The sequence below is a fragment of the Vulpes vulpes genome, chromosome 11 (genome assembly GCF_048418805.1).
Source record: "Vulpes vulpes isolate BD-2025 chromosome 11, VulVul3, whole genome shotgun sequence".
Classification (NCBI taxonomy): domain Eukaryota; kingdom Metazoa; phylum Chordata; class Mammalia; order Carnivora; family Canidae; genus Vulpes; species Vulpes vulpes.
The window spans coordinates 77,180,630-77,197,810 of NC_132790.1; the positions used below are offsets into that span (position 1 = coordinate 77,180,630).

At 49.0% G+C, this 17,181-nt stretch overlaps 1 protein-coding gene and 1 long non-coding RNA gene across 2 annotated transcripts in view; one reads left to right on the plus strand and one right to left on the minus strand.

The window, feature by feature from the left end:
• The window catches only part of GALNT15 (polypeptide N-acetylgalactosaminyltransferase 15), a 48,728-nt gene extending 38,196 nt beyond the window's left edge, over nucleotides 1–10,532 (minus strand). Inside the window, exon 1 of the mRNA XM_026006450.2 lies at nucleotides 9,220–10,532. Coding sequence (XP_025862235.1) covers nucleotides 9,220–9,749 — 530 coding nt within the window. The 5' untranslated portion in view covers nucleotides 9,750–10,532. The remainder of the gene's footprint in view (nucleotides 1–9,219) is intronic.
• A 619-nt stretch (nucleotides 10,533–11,151) lies between these two features.
• On the plus strand, nucleotides 11,152–13,854 carry LOC140594528 (uncharacterized). The gene is made up of 3 exons (XR_011995392.1): nucleotides 11,152–11,257; nucleotides 12,884–13,000; nucleotides 13,464–13,854. It is a non-coding gene; the product is annotated as an uncharacterized lncRNA (long non-coding RNA).
• The last annotated feature ends 3,327 nt before the right edge of the window (nucleotides 13,855–17,181 follow it).

Below are 17,181 nucleotides of genomic sequence, written 5' to 3' on the forward strand. Positions count from 1 at the left end.
GTGAAAACCAACACCTGAAGGATGACCTGGATGCAGCTGAAGGAAGGTGTGTGGGTGGGGAGCAGTGTTCCTTACTGGCAGATGTCTCAGCCCCTGCTCAGGCCTGGAGGAGAAAAGGAGATTGGGTATACCAGGAACTGAAGGGAAGATATTCCAATTTTATTTCCCCTTATCTTGATTAACATTATATTCATAGCAGTTTTTCTATTTTTATGATGTATCCTTAAATCCTTGAGGGAATAAGGTTGGTAGATAAACAAACGAGTGAGCTCTCTCCCTGGGCAAGAGAGAGCCTTGCAAGGGGCATGGGCAAGTCATTTAGCCTCTCCACATCTCACATTCTTTGTCAAGTGGGGATGCACATTCTCCCTGCTGTGTCTCTGCCATGGCTTTGCTGGGGCAATCAGTGAGGCGGTGCACAGGGATAGCTTTTGGACATTGCAAGGTGGTACCCAAATGTGACAGGTAGTTGTGAACAGGTTCCATGAAGAAATGCATGTTCTTATTATTTACTAATGGGGTTACTTTCTTTGTCTTTCAACCATGTCGCTGGTGGATATCTTTCTCTTTCAGTTATACATCCAATAGCTCACCCTGACCTCATTTGTCTATCTTCTGAGTGCCAGCAACAGGGAAGGAAGACCAAGGGCTTTGGAATCAAATCAACTCGGCTTTGAATCCTGGCTCTATTTACATCCCCTAATTAGCCAACACAGGGATGCTGATAGGTTTCTATTACCCAGGGGTGCTGCTTGGATTAAAGGGATCATCCTGGCCCAAGAGGGCGGCTGAATAAATGTTAGCTTCATAGCTTCACACTCCAAGATCAGAGGAGTCCAAGGTCTGTGTTTGTACACAGATGCACGCCCTCTCTGCATGCAGCTCCAGGATCCCCTGTGAACTCAGAAAACGCATTTGGGTGATGATTCTGAAAAGGATGAGTCACAGCTTTGCACCAGATGGCCTGGCTTTGGCACAAACACTGCCCACCCCCCATTTCCTCACCTGGCTAGGGCAGAAAGGTTTCTGCTGGGTTTTCTGTTTGGGGGTTACTGACCTCCAGCCTCCACCAAATAGGCAGGGGTCCCCAACTCAGATGAGTTTCCATACTGCTGCCTTGAGCCCACCAAGGTAACAACCTGGTTGCTTATCTGCATCCCGCATGCACCCCAAGCTCCTTGGGTTTGGGGCTGGGTCTTGCTCACCTTCTCACCTTTCATAGTTGCTAAATAAATATTTGTTCAATGAATGAAGGTAGACATTGGTCTTGCTCACGAGGAGTATATAGACTGGTTGTATAAACAGGAGGGTAATACATAGAGTTTTTTGAAAATCTCAGGGATCAGTGTATTTTGTCTGTAATTGGTAGGGCTCATCTCAGGAATACTAATTCTAGGCCAGGCCTGGAGATAGAAAGGCTGGGACACAGCCTAAGGATGATCCTTTGAGGGATGGACAACATTCCTACAAATGAGAGAGTAGCATGGGACAGGCTTGAGCCTATAGCTGAGGCTAACGCTGCCAGCCTATCATTCCCCAGAGTTGGAAAGAAGTCACACAAGGACCACACAGTCCCCTTCTCTTCACGGGGTCCTCAGAAGCCTCAGAGCCTTCTTCTCAGGGACTCCAAGCAGCTGTGGCTTTGCTCTGATCCTGGCTCCCCAGCCCCGGAGTAAAGATGGGCACTGCCAGGGAGTCACTGGTCTGAACCCTGACCACAGCCTCTGAGACACCCTGGGACAGTAGTCCCCCTAAAGGCATAGCCTCCCCCAAATGGTGACCAGGTGAACTTTCTTGCTCCTCTGTATCAAGGAGTTTGATATTCAGACATAGAGGGAGGGTCAGTAGTTGGTAGCAGGTCATAGAACGGGCAGGAATCCAAAGATGAGGCAGCAGAAGCCAAAAGGCTGCCCAGTGCCTCTCAGATGTTAACATACACCTGATCTACCTGCACCTGTACCCCCCCACCCCTGCCCCGGGTCATCTCTGTCAATGCAGATTTGGATCTAGGAGGTCCAGTGGGGCCTGCGATTCTGCACTTCAGGATCTGGATGCTGCTGACCTCTGGACCAGAGCTTGGGTAGAAGGCAGTGGTCTCTAGTGGCAAGACATTGGCAGGTAAGTGGCTGTGAGGGCAACATGAGCAGGCTCTGGGGACAGCAGCCCCTGGAGGATGTTGGGAAGGCCCAGGCCGAGAGGTACTGTGGCTTGGGAGCCTCTTTCTTATCCTCCTCCCGCAGCCCCCTGCCCTCCTCCACAGACTGTCCCTACACCTCACTCACCGTGTCTCTGCTCCTTTGCACCCCAAAGGGCAGCTGCACATTTGAGTCACTTAGGAGATTCCCAGTGAATTGTATTTAATTGGTTGATCTAAGGTGGAGCCTAGATAGGCGTGATGATTTGTAAAACTCTCCAGTTGATTCTAATGTGCAGGCAGGGCTGTGAACCATTGGCCTCATCAGAGTTCCTGAAACTCTGACATGAATGTAAATCAGCTAAGGATCTTGTTAAAAAATAGAGATTTTCATCTATTTAGTAGGTTTGAGTGGGGCCTGAAGTTCTGCATTTTTGACGCTGCAGGTCTGAGGACTAGACTTTCAGTGGAATTACCAGTTTTCCTAAGGATTAAAAAAGATAAGACGGGAGTTAACCACCTCTGATCTGATCCCCAAGCCTCACCTGAAGCACAATGAAGACTGATGCATTGACTACCAGGAGTACATTTGATCTCAGAGAGTTATAGTCAGCTTGTCTATACCACAAGCCCACTGAGGGGTGACAGATCCAGGGTGGAGATCCAGGAGGGGTGGTGGGTGGGGGGCAGCGCTCCCAGCCATGGCTGCGCTAGGCTTGAGGAGTGACAGCTTGGAACGTGTGTATTCCCTTTGTGACTCGGCTGGCCAGGACTCGGAGCCAGCACTCCGACTGTCCACACTGGGTTGTCTTCCCTCCCTTCCTGGTTGGGAGGGTGGATAAGCTGAGTCCCAGCACTAGCTGTCTGCCCCAGCCTGCTGCTTCTTGCCCTCCCCTCCCTGCCCCTGTCCCAGGGCCGTGGCCACTTGCTCAGATTTATTGATGCCTGCCTGCCAGCTGTCTTCTCTGCCTTTTGCAGCCCAGGTGTCAGAGCCAACAAAGGGGTAGGGAGTCAGCCTGGGGTGGCTCCCTGCCTGCCGGGAACTGACCAGACAGGAAGGTACACTAGACACAACCCTCTCCTTGACAACAAATCTTTTTGTATTTTTAAAGACTGTTTATTCATGAGAGACACAGAGAGGCAGAGACATAGGCAGAAGGAGAAGCAGGCTCCCTGCAGGGAGCCCAATGCATGACTTGATCCCAGGATCCCAGGATCCCAACCTGAGCCAAAGGCAGATGCTCAGCCACTGAGCCACCCAGGCGCCCTATGTTGACAACAAATCTGCTGCCAAAGTGGCCTCTGGACAGGAGGGAGGGAACAAAGGAGAGAAACCCTTCCTGTGTCTCTCCACCTGCTGTGAAATGCCACTGCCCACCTGGTGCCTCGAAGCCCCAGTTCTCAGCCCTGGCTGTGCATCACAACCACCTGGGGAGGCCCAGGCCCTCCCCGGGCCAGCTAAATAGGAATCTCTGGGAGTAGGACCCCAGTATGAGTAGTTTTTAACACTTAGCAGGTAATTCCAATGTGCCACAGAGTTTGTGATGATTTCGCAGCCCGTGGGGGTAGAAAATAACTCTTTGATCAGAGATAGGACAGTGACGTGATGTCCACAGCTGCCTGCTCTGACTTTTCTCCATTTCTCATTTCACTCCTAGGCCCTATGCTCAAGAATATGATAAGGACAACTTCTGTTTGGACTTGAATACAGAGAGGGGAAGTCATCACACATTCTATCTCATTCAACCTACAACCCCACTCAAGGCTGTTATTTTAGCTACATTTTAGAGGAAACTGAGGCATACAGAAGTTGAGTGGTCCCCCAGGGTCCCCCAGTAAGAGCTGGGGCTGGGATTCAGCCCCAGGTCCGCTGTTCTTTGGGTATATGAGTTAGTCACAGTTGTGGGGATATAAACCAGGGAAACATGGACCAAAATAGAACACAAGTTATAAATTGACGCAAGTAGGTAGTGCAAAGCCAGGTATGGAGCTGACATTTATATTTAAGTACAAAACTCTGGGTCGTGAAAGGGGACTGTGTTCTTCTCTGCCTCTCTTTTCTATTTTCCAATCCCAGGACTACCTCCTCCATGGAATCTTCCAGAACTCTACTCCCTCTTCACTCGCTGTCTATATCAGCAGTTCCCCAAACTAACTTTTAAAAATCAGATCACTGCCCTCCAACTCTGAACTATGGAGAGTCTCCAGCAAAGACGCTTGAAAATCTACATTTTAAAAAAAGCAATACTGGGGAATCTGACAAGTACATACTTGGGTGAACCAGTGATATAGCCTCTTGCTGCTCAAAAATGTGGTCTGTGGACGAGCAGCACCAGTACCAGCTGGGAGCTTGATGCAAGTGTAGCATCTGGGGCTGAACCCCTGGCCTACTACATTAGACTGTGCATTTTAACAAGATCCCCGGAGTGGGGGCGGGGAGGGGGGTTTACACATATTTTAAAATTCGAGAAGTGCAGCTCTGTCTAGCCTGTTAGGTATAGAGAGTGTCCTCAGATCAGCAGCATGAGCATCACCCAGGAAATTTGTAGAAACCAAATTCCTGGGCCTTACCCTTGACCTACTGAGTCAGGCACTGTAGGGGGGGAGGCCAGGAATCTGCATTTTTGTAAGCCCTCTAGGTGATCCCACGTGAACTCAGGTTCGAGGGCCACTGCCTGGACCAGGCTCAGTCAGAAGCCTCTGATCCTGGCAATCAGTGGCCCCATGATGGATGCCAGGACGATCAAAGGAAAGCTAGGCCTAGAAGAGCCTTGAAAGCCGTCATGCCACACAAGGCTGAGTGGGGCAAGACCCATTCTTCCCCAACCCCCTCGTGGACGGCAGCTTTGAGGGACTGAGTCAACCCTAATCTTCAGACTGGGGCTCTTTATTTCATCTATGTATTCATTCACTTCTGGTCCCACCCGTGTCCCCAGGATCTTGCCCTCCCCATAGCATGGCCAGTCTATGGGGCTTCATGTGTTCTTATAAAGAATGTACTGGTTAGTGTGCATGGAGCTCACATTTCCCAGGGATGTCATGCCATGGACCTCTTTTCTGCATCTTACTTGCTACGCTCCGTGTGGTGCTTAAAGGCCTCCCTCCATCACTGTTGTGCGCCCAGTCTGTGGCCTCTCCCTCCCGCAAAGTACCTCTGGGGCTGCACCCAGCTCCCCTAGCGCCCTCTGATGATGTGCTCCGGTGGCTTCCCACTCCTTAGTACGCCCAAGGACACTGTGACAGATGTCCTCCTCCGTGTCTTCCTGTGGACCCATGGGAGTTCTCCCTAAATTTGTAAGTGGAAAACTTGAAAAACTTGAAATGCTTTCAGCCCAACTACCCAGGTAGTTAAGAACATGACTTTGGTGCCAGACACACCTGGTCAGGTAACCTGGCCTCAGTCCCTTCACCTTTCTGTGCCTCAGTTTTCACATCCATAAAATGGGAACGATAATAGGATCTAGCTTATGGGTTCATTATGAAGATTAAATGAATGAAAACCACTTAGCAGGGGCCCTAGCACATAGTAAGTGCTCAGATGAATGTTCACTATAATTTGGCCTTTATTTTCAGGGCCTGCCTTTTGATTGTTTGCACTGATTTTTTTTTTCTATTTTGGTTTTGCATCATTACTGATTTCCTTGCATGCCTATTTTCAAAATGACCTTCCTAGAGGTCCTCAGAGAAAACCTATGGCCTGGGGGGTACGGGTGGGGGTGATAAGCAAAGGCCAGAGTTGGTTTGGAGATTTTGATGCATGAATTGGGGCCAACAGGACTTGTCTGGGTTAGGACAGGCTTGTAGGACACCCTGGGATGGGAGGTGCTTAGCACACTACAGCTGAAGACAGAGGCACTGGGATTTCCAGAATTCTCCTAGCCCTAGTGGGAAAGCAGTGCATACAGCTGTATTCTTAACACATGGCTGTTCTTTTATGAGCTGTATTTGGGCCTAGTTTTAAAGTGGTGAGGGAAGCAAAGTCGTGTCAACCTGGAGGGAGAGTAGGGGGTTATTGCCTCACTTTTGTAGATAACCCCTTGTGTGTCCTGAGAGGGGCCCCAAGGGGAGATACCAGCACTGGACTGCAGAGGGGAGCCAAGAAGCTGGGGGCCCAGGCCCCAGCCACACAGGCTGCATGGAGTGGCTGGGGCCAGCAGAGGGTGCCACATACCTCTACACAGAGCTGACAGCTGGCCTGTGATGACCAGGGCAGGCTGGGCACAGGGAGGCCAACTGTCCCTGTTTGCCTGGGACTGAGGGGTTTCTCAGCCGGGAAAGTCCCAGACAAACTGAGACAAGTTGGTTACCCTGGCTTGAAGAGGCAACCACTGAAGCGGTGCACACACATACACACATATCAGTGCATATTGTACACATGACACAAAATGTACCCACATTCACACCACACGTGCACAACACACACCCCTGCACTTCACACCACAGGCATAACACCTGTAACACACTTGCACACACATGTGCACAACTTGCCCAACACATTTATAATATACACACAACACACTCAATGCACACATGCAACACACACCAAATGTGTGTTGCACACATGCAACACACACCAAATGTGTGTGCACACATGTACCCACAAACATGTAAAATACTGCTTAGGAGTGTATATTTAAAGATAGCTACTATACCTTGTCTATCCTTTACCCTAATCTTGAATAACTGCACGTTCATGCAAAATAAAATTTCTACTTTATAGGAACAGGAGCAGTCTGTAAACTCACACCACCACATGCACAGCATACACAATACGCACATGTACTATGTACAGGCACATAACACACATGCTGCAAAATTCACCCATACTTGTACCACATGCACACAAACACTCATGCACTTCACACTGCATGGATAGCATACATAGCACACATACACATATACAACTCAAATAATAAGTTTTTACCACACATGTGCAACACATGTAACCCACAGTCACACAAGCACATCATGCACATGTAACACAGTCACAACAGAGTATCATGCACTAGTATACCACAAAAACACAAACAAAACAAAACCCCAATTACAACACACACATGCACAATGCATGTCACACCATGTGTAAAACATGTGTGGTCATACAAGTACCACATGTGCCACTTCATACATTAATGTGCACATACATGTGAGAACATGAACACATCCACAACACACATGCATATGTGACTACACATCATATAACTCATACCTATGCACATCACACCACAACACATGCAGTCACTAGGCACACAGGCACCACATAATGTACCACATACATATACTACACACAACACATATACAATCTGTTTAATGCATACACAACACAATGCATACACAACATACACATGCACAAACACACACATACAATGCACACACAGATATGCATATGCACAGCACAGTTGCATAAGGCAGACACACACACACACACACACACACACACACCTGTAGGTAGCCTGAGACCCTCCTGTTTGATATTTCATTGCCAGCAATGTTTCTTACTGGCAAAAGGAGGACATTCATTCCTATTCTAGGCCAAAGAAAAAATGTATCCAAAGAATCTGAAAACAATATATTCTTCATTAAGCCATCATGTCTTTACTGTCTGCATGGAAGAGACCTGAGCATGGAACAAACATTAGTAACCATTTAGCTTTGGTTGTAGTATATTTAAAACTTCTGAGAGCACAAAATTGCACTGGCGTGGACCTGGCTGGGCCTGGAAATTTCCTGAAAAGAGCCCAATGTGGGGCTTGATCCCAGGACTCTGGGAAAATGACCTGAGCCAAAGACAGATGCTTAACTGACTAAGCTCCCCCAGGAACCCCAAAAAGAGCTTTTTAAGCCAAGACCTGAAGTTGGAGCAGCAGGGTTGGGATGGGTAAAATGAGTGAGCACCCCCACACACCCGCAACACAATCTAAGGAGCCACTCTCAGGGGCAGACCTGCATTTGCATTACCCTGAGGGTGAGTGCCCAACAGTGAGACCAACAGGAACACCAGGGATCAGAGGAGTACATGGTTTTGCTCTTGACTGCAGCTCTACATGGATCCATTCACCTAGAAGTTCAAAACATGTGTTTGATCGCAGGGAAACTCTCTGGGCTCTAGGAAGAGCAGTGGCTTATAGAGATGGGACTTCCCCGAATTAACCAGCTGCCTTGGCCCTGGATGCTGGACCAGAGCCCTCCTCTGCAGCCAGCCATGGTGATGGTTGGGGAGGACAGGGGATGTACAAAGCAAGCTCTGCAACTCCCTGGGTCCGGCCTGCATATTGTCACACTTCCCAGCTTGCCTTCTGTGGTGGGACCACACTCCCAGGCTAGGCTGCATCTGCACAGCATTCTAGCCCCTGGGCACTGGGACTGTGCTCTTACTCTAGTAGACTAAGGAGGGCAGCATGGAGTGGCAGTCCAAGGAGACTGGAGCTTCTTGGATTCAAAACCCTGCGTTGGTACCTGCTAGCTGTGTGACTGGACAAGTTACTTGACTTCTCTGTGCCTTGTTTTCATACCTATAAAATAAGCCTGATGGTGATACACTCATCTTACAGAGTTGTAAGGACTAATATATGAACAGCTCTTAGATTAAAACCAGGCACATGGTAGGAGTCACATAAATGTTAGTTTCAATTGCTCTTTTGGCCCAAAATGAAAGCAAACAATAACAACAATCATAATATCAAAAGTATCAGAGGCAGCATGTTGGAGCTGGAAGGTAGGTTGGAGAACATCTACCCAGGCTCACTATGTGTTGTATGGATAAGGCTGTTTGACCTGATAATCCTGAGACAGGATTAGAACCAGGATGGGGAAGCGAAGAGCAAGTAAGGGGCCCTCCTTTTCGCACCTGGTTAAATCACTGGACTCACCCAGAGTTTCTCACTCAGTGGTTCTGGAATGTGGTCTGAGACTCTGCATTTCTAACAAGTCCCCAGGTGATGCTTCTGCCACTAGTCCAGGGACCACACGCTGGGAATTGCTGCCCTAAGGACGGTGGAGGCAGAGTGGAGAAAGTTGGCATCCCTGAGTCCTCCGCAGATAACGGGCCTGGGGATCTGGGGAAGGGAAGCCAGGGCCTTACTTACAGTGGATGCCGTACCTCGGGCAGCGCCCTCTGCAGGGGGATGCGGGCACTGAGCGCCTCCTCCAGGCTCAGCGGGGTCAGCTCATCTTCAGCTACCTCCCCATCCTCCTCCTCCTCGGCTGCCCAGTCCTTCCCTGGAGCCTCTTCATCCTGCCTTCTGCTCGGCTGTTTGATGAGCCGGTAGCTCCCACCTCTCCTGCCCTGGGTCTTGTTCCTTCTGGCCCTGGGTGAGGCCACTGCCACCAGGAGCTGATCCTCCCGCAGTGAGATAAAGGGGGGCAGGCCCTCCAGGGGGCCGTACTCTTGGCCCTCGTCCTCGGCCTCCAGCACCCATTCCTGGGATTCCCCGAAGTCCAGGCGATACCCAGCATCCAGGCTGCGCTGGGCGGCCCGGGCTGTGGGCGCAGGGTGCGGGGCGATTGGGGGAGGGTGCAGCATGGCCACCATCAGCAGCGCGCACCCCAGCATCAGCAAGAGCAGCAGGAACTGCAGTCTGCACGGTCCATGCCTGCATCGCTTCCTTAGGAGCATGTTGCTGGAACTTGCCAAATGCAACAGGTCATATTCGAGTTCGCTGCCTCCTCCTGCTCCAGGTTCCTTCGGGCTTGCAGGAGAACCTGGCTTCCTAGTTCCACCTGGAAGTTTTTTCCTGGTCACTTAACCTGCTCCTTTCCCCCCCATCTGACATCTGTGTAAGAGTGACTTCCACTTACAATCAGAAAGCCACGGGACCCAAGTCCCACCCTGGCTCCTCTCTGAGTGGACTTCTGTTAATTGCCTCCTGAAAGCCCATTCACAGGGTCTTCAAATGGAATTGTTTTGCCCCTTTTACCCCTTTTATCTCCTTGGGGAAAAAAATTATTCCATTCTGCTCAGGTGTCTAGTCCCACGTGTTTCATCTCCCCCCCTCGCATGATTGGTCAGGTTGCTATGCGATGTCTTGGGGGGAGCTGGTGGGTCCTCGGTCCAGCAGAGCTGACAGTCGTCCTCCTTTGGACGCTTCAAGTCAGGTCAGATCAACAGATGTGAAGCCGGCAGGCAGCGCCTGATCTCCTTTCACACATAGCTCTGAACTCAGCTGAGAGCCCTCTGCCAGACACATCGGAGCCAAGCGTGCGCCTCGCTCCTGGTCCTAATGCCCTCACTGTTCCCAGGCTTTGCACAATCCCACGGAACACAGCTCCGGGGCAAAATAAACACTGTCACTGCCAGGACCAAACCCAAACAGGAACATCCCAGGAGTTCAGATTTGAATCTCGTTCATAGGAAGACTTCTCTCCCCACCCACAGGGGCAGGAAAGAGTATTCCTTCCTGATTTCAGAAGGGCTGTATCTGTGACATAGATGTAAACAGCTAACTGTTTATTTGCACCCTCAGCCTCCCACAAGTGATCTGGAAAGTTAGGCTGAAGTCTCCCTCCTTCTTGAGGACCATGGTCCTCATCCTTCTGAAAATCAGGGAAGCTGGGGGGAGATGCTCCTATAAGCCCCTCCTGCCCCCAAGAGCTTGTAATGCCTCCTGTACACGGCCAGTAAGGGGAACCATCAGGAGAGAAGGGGCATGTTCCTTCAGTTGTGAAACCTCCTAAATTCAACCAACAAATATTAATGAGCACCAACTATGTGCCAAAACTGTGCTGGGGCTGGAAATCCAACAATGAGTAGAACACCAAAATTTGTGCCTCATGGAGTTGACATTCTAGCTAGAGAGACAGGCAGATAATTAATTTAAAAATGCAGTGGGCCAGGTGGTTTGATAAGAGCTAAGGAGAAAAGTGAAGCAGGGGAGGGCTAGGGAGCATGTGATGGGAGTTGACAAGGGACACTGCGTGGCAAGGAAAGGTTTCACAGAAGAGTTAGCATCTGTATAAAGAGGAGGGCCAGGCAGTTATATGGGGATGAGCACTTGGGGCTGAGGGGATAGCAAATGCAAGAGTCCTGCAGCGAGCATATGCCGGCCTTTCCAGGAGCAACAGAGAACCTAAGTGGCAGGAATGGAGTGAGGAGGGCAGAGTGTGATGAAGAACAGGATGAGAGAGGTATGGGGTGGGGGGTAAGTGGTGAGGAGGGATCATGTAGGACCTCGGAGGAGGGCATTGTAGGGATTTTGGCTTTTCCTCTTTCCTCTGAGTGAGATGGGAACCCTTGGAGGGTTGTGAGCAGAGGACAGACACAATTGACTTAGATTTGAATGGTATCACTCTGGCTGCTGTTTCGGGATCAGACTGGGTGAGCAAAGGGCAGAAGCAGGGAGACCAACTCAGGCACTGTTGCAGCAAGACATGGTGAAGGTGTGGACCAAAGTGGCCTCTTTGGAGGTGGTGAGGAGCAGTCAGCAGGCATATATATTTTTTTAAAGATTTTATTTATTTATTTATTTATTTATTTATTTATTTATTTATTTATGAGAGAGAGAGAGAAGCAGAGACACAGGCAGAGAGAGAAGCAGGCTCCATGCAGGGAACCCAATGTGGGACTAGATCCCGGGACTCCAGGATCACGCCCCTTGCCGAAGGCAGGCACTAAACCACTGAGCCACCCAGGGATCCCCAGCAGGCATATTTCAAGGATGATCCTATAGAACCTGCTAATGAATTGATATCTGTTGTAAAAGAAAGAAGAGTCAAGGATGATTTCAAGTTTTCGGTCTGGTAATTGGAAGGACAGAGTTGCCATCGACCAAGATAGGGAAGGACTGTAGTAGGTAGAAGGGGATGTCTGACAGCGGCTGTTTGGACCATGTCAAGTTTGAAATGTCTTACAGAGAGCAGAGGGGAGATGAAGGGTGGGCAGCAGGATATGCACTAGCTGGAGGTCAGAGGGGAGCTCTGGCCTGCCGATGGTAAAGCAGCACAGGGATAGTGTCTGAATCCATGAGATCCAAGGCGGGGTTGTAGATGGGAGAGAGAAGGGAATGCAGCATGCTCGGAGTCCCTGGGCTGCTGGCTGGAAGAGCTGATTCAGGGTGACTAACCATCACTGTGAGGTGTGTTTCTTCTGATGACTGCAGAACTGCAAGGCAGCCCAGTAACCAGGGGTGAGTGGCGGAAAAACTGCCATTAGGGAATTCCTGAAATGAATTGCTCATTGTTTCTGTTTTGATTTTGATCTTAGAATGTGAGCTTAAACATCTCATGGAAAAAAAAAATGTTTTTCCCTTTGAATCACTTGCTTCTTCCAGAGCTCAAGCTCATGCATGTATGTGTGTGTTTTCCCTGAAGACATTCAGAACCAGAGGTGACATAGTGGGTTATATGTGATTGTCCTTCATAGCCTAGCATAGTGTCCCAATGGACAGCAGTAAAGATGGCTAGATTGGACCATATTTTCCAAATCCCACATCAGGGTATACTGGGGTGGGAGTTCTATGGCTTTCAGGTTCAAGAGGCAGGCACTCTGGGAGATGTAATTTAGAATTTCTGGGACATTTTGAGGTTAACAAGGATGAATCTGGGAGGCTTTCAGAGAACAAGGAACATGCAGTCTCCAGCCTCAGAGCAGAACACCCTCCCCCACCTTCTCCAGCAATAGAGGTTACAAACTCACCGACCACCTCCCACCTCAGGGCCTTTACCTGGCCAATCCTTTGCTTGACTGCGCCTTCCCCAGAAAGCCAGCCATAAGGCTCATTAACTTGCTTCAGTGTTTCCTCCAATGTCACCTAGTCAGTGAAGCCTCTCCTGACTCACCTTTTCACACCAGAAGCCCCTCCATCTACGCATGGCGCTCTCTGTCCTCTTGCCTTGCTCTCTGAGGATCTCTGTGGATTTCCCCAACACTTGGTAAGTAAGAAACTTGGTTCTTTGTTGTTGATGCCCCCATCCCACCCCCATAAATGGTAAGCTCAACAAGGAGAGCCATTCCACCTGTTTCTTCATTGCTGTTTCCCCAGAGGGCTGTGTCTGACATAGAGTGGGCCCTCAACAAATATTTGTTGAATGAACATAGGGACAACAACTTAGCTATTCTGATTCAAGTGAGGTCTGCATGGCCTCTGAGACTTCGGGATTTTGATCAGCCCTAACAGGATTCCACACAGCCCAGAATCATGGGATGATACTTGATCTGCTCAGAATGAAATAAAATTCCCATATACTTCTCCCATGGGCGGAGTCATCCCGAGTGGAGGGAGCCGTAGGCCTTCCTGGCTCCAAGCCACTGGGACCCTCTACGTATGCTGCTCTGTCCCATCCTAACTCCTGTCTCGTGGTTGTGTTGTTTTGCTGATGGCTCATCTTCTCTCAGGTGGAGCCTCCCCTTCAGCACCCAGATGTCAGCAATGCATCCTCAGTCTAGAATAGAACCTTGGCTCTTAGCTTCTGTTTTCGTGAAGCTGGAATTTTCTGCTTGATGTCTTCTGCTCAGAAACAAAACCAACCAAGCCATCGATCCCCAAACACAACACAAAGTCCTTTTAGTCTTCTTTGCCTATTCCTCCCAGCCTGGCTGGCTCAGTCAAAAAAGCATGCGACTCTTGATCTTGGGGTCATGGCCTCAAGCCCCTGTTGGGTGTAGTGATTGCCAAAAAAATAAATAAACTTAAAAAAAAATAAAGAAATGAGACTTACCCTCAAGATGTCCCTTCTGTCACTGCCCAAAGTCTCAGGGGCTACCCTGCCCCTGTCCGGGGCTGGATACAGTCTGATGGCCCCTGTCCCCTGTCATCTTTCTCCTCTTTCTCACCTGTGTTCTATTATGGGTTGAACTGTGTCTGCTCAGAAGATGTTGAAGTCCTGTACACTGGTACCTAGGAATGCAACCTTATTTGGAAATAGGGACTTTGCTGATAATCAAGTAAGATGAGATTATTAAGGTGAACCCTAACTCGACATTACTGATGTCCTTATGTGAGGGGAGATTTGGGCACAGACACACACACAAGAGGAATGTCGTGTGAAGATGAAGAGATCAGAGTGATGCACCCACAAGTCAAGGGACACCAAAGATTGCCAGCAGACCACCAGATGCTAGGGGAGAGGCCTGGAACAGATTTCCCCTCACAGCCTCAGGAGGAACCAATCCTGCCGACACCCTGAGTTCAGACTGCAGCCTCCAGAGCTGTGAGAAAATGAATGTCTATGGTTCAAGCCACCCAGCCTGTGGCGCTCTGTTACAGCAGGTCTGGAAACTAATACAGTTCCTTCTGCCTGCCCACTTTCTCCTTCCTTCAACTCTCCTTCTCCCTGTCTTTCCTTTCTCTTCTCCCATTCCACCTCTCATCCTGTATCACACTCTCTTTGGTGCGTGTGTCTGTCTTCCCACAGTGCAGTCAGCCCTGAAGGAAGGCTCCTCTAAGGACTGGACCTGGCTTGGCTCTGGCCTGGGGCTCTTGGTTCTGGTTTAAGACAAGCCAGGTCTGGGTCCCTCCTGAGTCTGTGGCCTGGTTCTCCTCATCTCAAAGCTCCTGTAACTAACTTCCTTCCTTCCTTCCTTCTTTCCTTCCTTCCTTCCTTCTCTCTTCCTTCTTCTCTCCCGTCCTTCCTTCTTTCCGCCCTCTCTTCCTTCATTTCTTCCATCCTCTCTCTCTGTCCCCACCATGGTTTTTTTCTGATCACTGAATTGTTGAAAATGCCAATCATATTCTAAAACTATGGTCAACCAGTAATTCCTGATGCTGGGTAAGTGCTGGGGAATGGTTTGAGTTTTGTTGATTCTTAAATTGAGTTTTCAATTTTAAAGTTGAGAATCATAGACTCTAAATGAATTTTTTTTTTTTTTTTGGTTTCGTAATGGTACATAAGGTACCAAGAAAGTTATAACTTAGGGTTTGGCTGTGGGGTTTCTTGCTTGTTTGTTTTTGTATTTTTTTTAATGATTCATTAACTTTTCTAACTTTACTGAAATTTGCAGCTTATACCTCGATAGAACAGGGGTATTTTAAATCACACAGCTGCAGACAAACAGGAGCAATACTGGGAGCTGGGACAATGAACCCTCCAGTTAGGTGCCCATTGGGATTTCTGCATGTTATGTCCTTTAGCTTTTATCTGTTTTCCCACAGTTCCCAGCACCTCTAATGTAGAAAAGTCTGCTATTTACCTAAAAAAGAGTTGAGTTTTCATTTTTTAAAAATATTTATTTATTTATTTATTCATGAGAGCTACAGAGAGAAGCAGAGACATAGGCAGAGGGAGAAGCAGGCTCCCTGCAGGGGAGCCCGAAGCAGGATTCAATCCCAGGACCCAGGGATCAGGCCTGAGCCAAAGGCAGATGCTCAACCCCTGAGCCACCCAGGTGCCCCCAAAATTGAGTTTTCAATTAAATTTGGTATCAGGTCAAAGTGTTTGAATAAGTCAGAGACTGAGAACCTTCATTGAAGAACAATGGCCATCAGCTAGTAAAGAAACCCTCTGCTGTGCAACAAGAGTCGCCTGGCCCAGGTCATTCAAGACATCATCAACAGGTGACTGATCACCATTCAGTTCCCATCTGAACTGGAAGCGAAGAGAAGAGCCAGAAATAAGATGAAAAAAACAGTTCCCTCAAGCACTTGACTACAGTCGTGTCCTCTGTGTGATTTTGTTATAACGTGGGGATGGCTGTTTGCTTTTTTGGCCTCCCCTGTTAATGATCACTCCATCTTCATCTCTCCCACATGTAACCCAGTGCCTGAGTCAGAAACACGTGTCAGATGCATGGTTCTTGGAGATGAGACCTGATGTACACTACACATTGTGCACTCAATGAATTGTTGACAATAAGGTAACAGCCTGGGATGGGGAACCAATGTTTGGCTTCAGAAAGGGGAGAAGGGAGTGAGTGGCCATGCCAGCCCCACTTACTCCTTTCCTTCAGAGCACCTGACAGGACTGGGCCTGAGGTGGCCAACCCCACTCCTGCTTCTCTGATATAACCCATTTGGCTCAGCTTTCTTTGTGCAAAGATCGTACTGGGAAAGAACATTACCACTGATTAGGGTGTGTCCAATGTATAAATGCCATGATGATAGGCATTGACAGAGAGTGGTTTTTACACAGGGCTACCTCAAGGGAAGAGTGGCATCTATGATGCCTGTAAGCACCCCCTCTGTGCCCAACCATCACCAGCAGGGTCATCTTCAAATGCAAAAGTGACCAAGAATATAGACACCTTCTTAGGTCCTTCTCAGATTTCCTGAGCTAGAGTTGATGGGGTGGGCCCAAGCATCTGTGTTTTAATAAGCCCTCCAGATGCTTCTGACATCTGCAAAGGATGGAGAGCTCTCTCAAAAGGAATGCATATCCTTCAACGTATATCATTGTCACATCACTATGTTGTACACCTAAAGCAGGCTCCATGCAGAGAGCCTGATGGGGGACTCGATCCCAGGACTCCGGGACCATGCCCTGGGCCAAAGGCAGATGCTTAACCGCTGAGCCATCCAGGGATCCCCATGTCTGCTCTATTTCAATTCAAATAAAATATTTAAAAAATAAAGAAGGCATCTCCCTTAACATGACAAAGAAAAAATCCAAACTCGGTTTGCTTCTGTCTTTCTCTCTAGTCCAGGACATATCCTTCCTGGGCATGAGAGGGAAGCAACAGAGCTCAGTTTCATGTGTATAAACTTCAGATGTGCAAGGTCACATTCTCCTCAGTGTGGATTCAAAAATAAAAACACTCTTCTGGCCTCACACATAAACCAGTCTTGGTTGTTCACAGTTTCCCCATCTCTCTCCCCAGGGCAGGCTCTATGTTATGGGTGCTACACAGGGCCCGGGCATGAGAGGGAGCACACCTGTCCTCATCCTTGTTTTAATCAATGCCACGGTGTCCTGAAAGGGCCTGCAAACCCTTACAGAGGTTCTGCTGAATCCACATGCTCTCCAAACACCAGGCTTCTTTGGGCCACAGGCTTCCTGAGACACAGCTGCACCCCTCTTCTCGGGGGGCATGGGGAACTCTGTAAGACTGCCTCACTCCCCACCACCCTAAACCCATGGAAGACTTTTCTCCTGCTCGCACGCCATGCTGGTTGAAGAGG